Genomic DNA, 8,855 nt, shown 5'->3' with positions numbered 1-8,855 from the left:
ATTTAGAGGTGGTTAAAGTAGTTTTTTTTAGAGATTTGATAGGTATTTTGTTTAAAAATATTGAAATACATAAAAGGCTAGTAACTTTGCTAAATTGTAAAGTGCCAATAATGGCGGTAAGAGTTACTATGGAAACTAATAAATCAGCTCAACAAGAATCACCGAGATTCATGTTCCGACTTAATTTTCTTTCTTCAAAAAATTATCATAATCAAAGCCGCACTACCAGTATATGAATCTAAGATTTCCTATTTGACTGGTAGATGGTGGATTTTATAGCCCAAATTCCTATTGTAAATCAAAGATTGAAAAGGCGCTCAGTTTTTTAAACTTGTTGGATTGATTGATATCTTTGCTTGTTTTTGAAGAGCAATAACTTGTAGTGGATTTTTCTAGATAAATGACTATGGTTTTTACTTTTTTGATGTTGTTTGATTAGTACTCTAACATTTTAAAAATACTTCAAAATGGATTGGCTCAATGTAGTGTCTCAACTCTCGCAGACTGGTCAGTTATCTAGTTACAGTAGATGTTCCTACAGTGTAGTAATCTGTTCCGGCAACGTTTACGCTATGAGGATTTTACGTTATACGAACAGTAAAGTACATGTAAATTGGCTTATTTTTTCCAAGATCTTTCAAAACTCATCTTTTTCGCCCTTCCAAAAGAAAAAACTAGACAACCTTTCAATTTAATGATCATACAGTAACTGCAGTATTATTGGTTTGTATCGACAACTGTAATCTTTTTTTGATCACTTTCACTCGGTTTATAGTTCATGATTACAGAAATTTCACACAGTTGAAGGGGAAGCGCACACCGTCAATGTCAATTCGAATCGACTTTTCACTTTTTTTCTAGACAGGAAGTTTTATATAATGCAGACAAAAAGTTGTAAAAATTTTTGTATATTACTAAAACAGAGTCAAACAAAATTATATCTTTTCTATTATAAGAGCGGTGTCTGTCTGTCCTAAGCCAGGGTTTAAGGTTACGATAAAACATCGCTAGTATTTCAGAATATTTGTGCAGCTACTTATTCTCTGTGCTTTATTGGCACACCTGATGATCTCTCATTTTACTAGTATATACTAGTATACTATTATAGTATACTAGTATACTAGTATATACTAGTAATACTAGTGTATACTAGTATATACCTAGTATATACTAGCATATACTAGTATAGTATACTAGGTATATTATACAGTATACATTAGGTACATTATACTAGTATATACTAGGTACTAGTATATATAATAGAGATATCCCTATACATTTTTTTTCTTAAGTGCAGTAAGATAAAAAACGATATTTTAAAGACCAACTATGGGACTCTCATTATTAAAATTGAATTTGAGAACTTGCATCGACTTGATGCTTTACGTTATATAGAATTTCTTATGTATTACGAAGCAAAAACTTTACATAAATTTCTTATGTTAAGTGGAATTAACATTTTACGTTAACTGGAATTTACATTATAGAAGGTTTACGTTATAGAAGCATCTACTGTGGGACTTGTAGGAACTTTTAATAAATAGCCAAGGTCATCCGATGGTCATTTTTCCTTCAGAGCTTTTTCTTATATTAGCAAAACATTTATATGTTTTGTTTGTTATAACATTTATATGATTTTTTTATTTATAACAAAACATATTTTCTGTAGTAGCAAAACAAGCAAATTCAACAATTGATATGACTCTCAAACGAAGTTGTTCATATTCTTTTTGATGTCATGTCCTATTTGTGTCACACCTGATACTTATTGTCATGTCACACCTGGTACATGTTTTCAAGTCACACCTGATACTTGTCATGTCATAACTGATACTTGTCATGTCATAACTGGTACTTGTCATGTCATAACTGGTACTTGTCGTGTCATAACTGGTACTTGTCGTGTCATAACTGGTACTTGTCATGTCATGACTGGTACTTGTCATGTCATAACTGGTACTTGTCATGTCATAACTGATACTTGTCATGTCATAACTGGTACTTGTCATGTCATAACTGGTACTTGTCATGTCATAACTGATACTTGTCATGTCATAACTGGTACTTGTCATGTCATAACTGATACGTGTCATGTCATAACTGGTACTTGTCATGTCATAACTGGTACTTGTCGTGTCATAACTGGTACTTGTCATGTCATGACTGGTACTTGTCATGTCATGACTGGTACTTGTCATGTCATAACTGGTATTTGATGTGACGTATCCAGAGCTGGCCTGTGAAGTTACATAGAATGTTTGGTACCTGATGCCTAACTAGTACTTGTCAGTATCTGGAATATAAATATCAAAAGTAAAAAATAATTAATGTATTATTATACCGGTAAATACATTAAATAAAACTAAGTTTTTGCCATCTGTATTTTGGATGTACAACAACCAAAATTTGTATATTTCTAAACTTATTGCTATATAAATGAATTACTGTGCCATAGTTTCTGCTTTGCTGGTAGAGATACTAAGGAGAAGGTGTGCTGCTGTTGCGGCGCACATGTCAGCAAGTTTCAATGGCGATACCAGAAAGTTTACTGCAACCCATGTGCATATATGTATACAAAATTCATCTCCAAGAACTTTTTGCCACCTTGTGTAGGTAAGTAATATAACACATTGAGTCTCTAATTTTTATTGAACATATTTATTAAAAATTGAACCTTTGAACCCTGGCTGCCCTAGTCAATGTGTGTCAGCATCTGCGGGCAATTAGTCACAATGTTGAACATTTTGAAACCTTTGCTAAGTATTTCTAAATCTACTCATAATCAAATGATTTTTTGTGATACACTAGAGTACAAGTCTAACAACAAACACTGCAAATTTTACAAAATAAAATTTTTTTTTTACATTTTTTGTGCTAAAACCGTTAAAATTCATTGGATATTAATAAATTCTGAAAATGTTTGCAGTATCATCATATCCATCGAGTTCATCATCATTTTCTGACTCTAAATCATCAGCAAAACTATAGGTGGTATCACATAATTTTTCATCTGCATCACTATCATCTTTCACATATCAACAAATGAGTCGTCAATTTTTGTGTGATATCCTCCCACTGAAATAATTATAATAATGAAGGAAGTTGGTAAAGATATTTAAAAAGGGAAGTACAATTTCCAGTCTAACGCCCTATGCAAGAGTTAATTTGATTAGTTTGGTTAATCACAGAGCCATGTGATTGCTGGTATATCACCCATCAGGGTTCAAAGGTTAATATGGGGTTCAAAGAATTAACATGCCTGAGGTAGTGCTTGCTCCCAGATTAGTGGCTATTTGTGATTGGATTCATGTTTTTAAATATATATTTTGACTTCATGTGTTTGAGTATTTTTTGGCAGAGTTTGTTGAACTCCATCTGGTCCTTTGTATAGTGTTTACGTTAGCGTTCATGTTTGCTCTTATGTTTGATGGGTAGAACAATGTTGAGGGCTTTCAAAAAATAAACTTCTTCAATTGTAGATGGTTGTGATGGCAACAGCATGAAGAGCTGTGTTGGCTGCCGAGCGGCTGCTATGAATATCGCTTTGCCCGAGTCAAAGAGACTCAGCATTCCAACTCGACGCGTTGACCCACAACCGAAGCAGTACATTTCAAAAATACTAAAATCTTCACCAACAACTACTATCAAACACAATCTCTCATTCCCGAAAAAGACTCCAGATGATATTACACTCACAAATACTCCTGCGAAACTTGCTGGCTCGACAATCAGCAACCTCGTGCTTGCCTCGAAAAAGGCTGCTGGTTCAACGCAGACAATATCACATGCAATCAAACCAAGTTCTGTCAAACGAGTTACTATTCAAGAGTCAGGCGAGACGAGTCCGAGTTCATGGGCGTCTGAACTGCAGCGTATTAGACAGACGCAACAGAAACCAGCTCTTAAATCACTGAATCCCTCCTTACTCAAATTGAAACTCGGTTCCCAGAAGGTCATGCATAGTGGGCAACACGTGATCACCTTGCGTGGTAAGGGGGTGTCTTCCGGTGTTGTTTATAAATTACCAGCGAACATCGCCAATGCAACCATTATTAGGCAATCAAATACCAGTGTCGTTTCCAACAATAAACCTGTGACAACTCCTGTGAAATTGCTGACACAACCTAGTGCAACCCTGAGCAGAGACTCTTCCACGCTAAGTGAAATAGGTGTGATAAAGAGTCAACAAGCTCAGAAAAGTAATTTGTCAACTGCAATACCAGCTCTGTCAGCTGCTGATGCAGTAAAATATGAAAGTTCAGAAGTTGTGGAGGAGAGTTCATTAGCTCAATCTGAAGAGTGCTCGGTGTTAGAGGCAGAAGATGATATGGTAGAGGAGGTAGAGGAGGTAGAGGATACGGATAGCGATGTGCTTACAGGCAAGTATTTAAGGCTGGTTCACATTGTATCGCTGTATGTCGGAGTTGTCTGTTTAGTATTCATCGTCGTCTATGCACACCGTAAACCTATGAACGAAGCAATGCGGATATGTTGGGAAGGATTGCATCTGTCAAACTTTCCTGATAATTCGCTGAACATCCACGACAGCCTGTGCAATATACACCACTTGGGCGATGATTATTTGCTGTCACAGATACCTTGATCTATATTTCTTCCATGACAGTTGCTGCGGGACTATTATTTCGTTCATTCCGTAAGCGCATTGTATAATGAGAACGCTATGTCACAGACTATATTCGTTAACGTGAATGTAGATGAGTTTGTGATAATGTGAACTATATTATCACCAGATATTCACCGAAGTATTGTGGGATTAACGCTGACATCCGGAACTATATATGAACCAGCCTATAGTAAGCCCTCGAATCATTACTTTCGCATCAGCACCTGTGATTCAATTGGCGGCAAAGGATTGTGCAGGAGTTAATTGAGATGCAGGGGAGATTATCGCTACTCTGTATCATTTAAAATGTGTCATCTCGTCATATGCTGAAGTGCATTGCGGATGTCATATACAAAGTTTTTCATCTTCTTAATACCTATATAGCTAAACAGTTTTCCAATTAAAACCGACATTCCAATATGATTTTATTACATAAAAATATGTATGTTCAGTGGTTTTAGTGGAATCATTAATTTCTATTAAATCTTTAATATTTTAAAAATTTATTTGCCAAGAATTGCATTTGGCACCAATTATGACTTTATTGGTAGCCAGGTCACTTGTAAAAGTATTCGTGCAAGGCTCACATGGTGCATCTATACTGGTTATTATTGGCTCTCTCTCGAAAAACTGAAAGATTGTGTAGAATAAGTAATCAAGCGCTAGAAAGCAGGTGACATTACCATTGACAGTGTCCAACAACAGAATAACTTTTGATAGCCAATCAGTGTGCCGGCTGATTAGTAGCGAGTATGTATATTTGCTTGCATTTATTATCCTTCCATAAAAAGCATTGAGCTATTCGCTCAACTAGTCTAGGGTTTTCACAGTAAGTTAAGAGAGGCTCACCGGTGTTTGATGTGTGATTTACTGAGAGTATACAGGCTTTGAAATTCCCAAAATGCTAAGCAAGAGGTCAGTTTCGTGAAAAAAGGCTCATACTTGAATATTTACTCACTGATCGCTTAGTCAAATCGGTCAACATTGGTATATTACTAAAATAATTATTGTTAGTGTACATTACATGTCTTGCCTTTTCTCTGCTTCAATATCTTAACTACATTCCTTTCTTGGAAGGGAAGGTGACTATTGTGTCACATAATCCTCCTGCAGATGATGCCCTTGCAGAGGGTTTCGCTAAGTTTAATATTGTAGTCATAGTGCTTCCTGTCACCTTGAAGTGTCGAAATCCAAATAAGGAATTTCAATTCATGTTATCTTTTTTTGTGTGTAATTTTTAGCGTTGTATAAAATTTGCTATTCAAAAGAAATAGTGCACGAATTCCAAAAGCATAGTATTTATATTGGTACTCAACTTGAGTAAGGAACAACTCAGGGAGATCCAAAACTCTGTCCCATGTGATATTAAACATATTTCTTTAAACACTATTTTATTTTGTGTAAGTTTTATTCCTAGCTTTGGAATTGTCACCTTTTGATTATTGTTTTAGAACAACCACAATGCGTCACGTTGAAGATATAAAAATCTGATATTAAGTTTTGCCTCATATTATTGTCAATTGTTTGGCTTTAGTTTAAGTACAGGTTTACGCGATTAAACTTATCTACATTTACGTGCTATGACTCGCCTCAAACACCTTTTGAATTCATAAAAAACAACTGACTGGAATGCTTATGGATTACCATTTCCTACTGGTGATTAAGTTTATAGAATTTAACAAAATTTAAAAATGCAAGAAGTGGCGACCCTCAAACAAGTGCATTTATCTCAACTTTTACGCTATCAATGGTCCGAGTTGAATTTCACTTAGTAAAATTTGAACATTTAAAGGGTTCTCAAATATAGTTGTGGGTCATTAGGTGTGTCAGCGCACAAGTGAAAAATGCAAAGTTAAATTTTTGATGTCAATGGCAAATTAAAGCTGTACAATCAGTGGAAGGCCAACTGCATCATAAAACTTGTAGCCTCAAAATTTTACTAATTGCTTTGCTTTATGTCAAAGTTTAAGTAGATAATAAAAGATAGAATGATGGTAAGCTGCTATAGCCAGTGTAGCTTATCTCTACATGTAGTTGGCTATTTACAAGCTTTTTCTGTATGGTATGTAAGCTGTTTTCACAGGCTCTTCATCTAGTTACTCATTTTCACTTTATTAGATTTGGGGAAGTCTGAATCTCCGATGCTTGTATCCAATGAAAGACCTGATTCTATAGAAACACTCTCCGGTCCTCGAGTTAAACACGTCTCAAGAAGCGTTTGCAAGGCGCAGGGTAAACCAGCCGTAATACAACCAGTAGATCTGAGGCTAAGCGCCCTCCCTCCAGATGAGAAGTGTAAAATCTGGAATAACATATCTCAAAAGCAAGAGTACAGCGACGATGAGATAGAGAAGAGCAAAAGTGCCAAGTTACAGTATCAGTGGTAAGGATGGTATATGAGGATGGTAGCTTATGGTAATAGGACAATGTTTTACAAGGCGCGTGTCCGTGAAGCTCCATAGTTTTGAGTTGGGAGGATAAGGGGAAGGACAGATGTATTGTATATAACAGCATGCTCCCTTGTACCCATATGACTGACCAATTTGTCTAAATTATTATCTTTTATCTCTGTTGCAGGAACTCTGGCCCGGATGAGGGTGATGATAGCGATGACAACTGGAGACCTAAGGCTAAAACCCCTGCGCATCGAATGAAAATAAAAACCAAGTTTGTCTCACCACAACCTCGAAGAGTCACGAAGATGGGCAAAAGGACTCCTCGGTGTGGCAACTGCTCTGGCTGTCAGTCTACCAACTGCAGGGTTTGTGTCTACTGCAAGGACATGAAGAAGTATGGAGGACCTGGGAAAATGAAGCAGTGCTGTCTGTAAGTATGCCAAGAGCTGGGTAAGTCGTGCTGTCGATGACACGCTGATGGTATAGCGCTGTCGATAACACGCTGGTGGTATCGCGCTGTCGATAACACGCTGTCGATAACACGCTGGTGGTATCGTGCTGTCGATATAGCTGTAGGTATTGCAATTACTGTTTTTCTCCATATGGCGCACTTTAATACCTGAACTTCTCCAACAAATCGGCTGCCTGCCTTTTAATATGGGGCGCTCTGTGTGTGAACTCAGTTCTAAAATCTGTTGTGTGCCTTTGGTAAGTGAACTATGTTCATCGCCCCGTGGACCATTCTTGCTAGAACAAAGGAAACCCCTGCTAAGTATACAGCAGAGATGCATACTTACCACTGCTAATCGTTCTTTAATGGTTTAAAAAACCTCTGAAATGGCATGGGTAAATTGAAATGCTTATGAGGCTCAGTTTAAACGGCAGGCAGCAGCAGGCAAGTTACGGCACCCTATGCGAGTGGATTGTTGACGCATGGGCTATGGTAAACCCATTTCCCTACTGTTAGAGATTCGGAGATAGTTGGCATCAATGTTGAACTGCAACAGGTCAGCGAATCGTAACGCAATCGAGTGATATTTGACACCAAAATAGTACAGCTGTTTAATTTGAATGCGAAGGGACGAAATCTGAGGTTTTATGGAAAAGTGAATATTTTGTTCAGCAAAGTTGGTTAACTCTTTCGCTATCGTAAGCCCATGTATCGGCAATCGCTGTAACAGAAGTATAGATCGTAAGTCGATGAATCGGCTTCTCAATGGGGGTTCCCTTTTCTTTTCATTGCCAAGCCTACGTATTAGCTAGACTAATCAAATTTGGTCTCCAATGAAACAATCTTATTGCCAATCACTTAAAACCAATCAAAAGTTTTTTTGCCAAGCAATTCCATTTTTATTATTTTTCAAAACGAGAAAACAAGATCGCTATCATCATGCCAAAAAGAAGAAATTCAACGTGTTCATACAATGCAAAAGAAGCGTCAGAAGTTTTTGTGAGAGTGGAATTCACGAAACAATTTTGTACTTATCTTGTAGAGAATCTTGTTCTGAATAAGATGCAATATACAGTAAAACGATATCTTAAATATAAAAGCTCAACTTAAGTAAGGAACAAGTCAAAGAGCTTTCTGTTCATTTCCATGATCAAAAACTGCATTACACTGCAAAAACTGCAAACAATTGCAAAATTGTATCTCGCCTTAATGTTCCTACTGTTATGGAATAATCATATCATATGATAATTGATATAGCCCATCCTGTTTCAAAAGAATATTTTTTTTAGCAAATGTAATTATATATTTTGAGAATGAATGTATAATGTGAATAATTGTCCAGTGCAGATGAAACATTTTAAGAGTTGTTTTATCTTACATTTCC

At 36.4% G+C, this 8,855-nt stretch overlaps 1 protein-coding gene across 1 annotated transcript in view; it reads left to right on the top strand.

The window, feature by feature from the left end:
- Window positions 1-467: 467 nt before the first annotated feature.
- LOC137390554 (histone-lysine N-methyltransferase 2A-like) overlaps window positions 468-8,855 on the top strand; it is a 58,073-nt gene continuing 49,685 nt past the window's right edge. Inside the window, exons 1-4 of the mRNA XM_068076881.1 lie at window positions 468-507; window positions 3,480-4,379; window positions 6,743-7,007; window positions 7,202-7,450. Of these exons, the coding sequence (XP_067932982.1) occupies window positions 468-507; window positions 3,480-4,379; window positions 6,743-7,007; window positions 7,202-7,450 (1,454 nt within the window). The remainder of the gene's footprint in view (window positions 508-3,479; window positions 4,380-6,742; window positions 7,008-7,201; window positions 7,451-8,855) is intronic.

Source organism: Watersipora subatra, chromosome 3 (assembly GCF_963576615.1).
Source record: "Watersipora subatra chromosome 3, tzWatSuba1.1, whole genome shotgun sequence".
Taxonomy (NCBI): domain Eukaryota; kingdom Metazoa; phylum Bryozoa; class Gymnolaemata; order Cheilostomatida; family Watersiporidae; genus Watersipora; species Watersipora subatra.
This window is presented reverse-complemented; position numbering and strand designations above follow the sequence as displayed.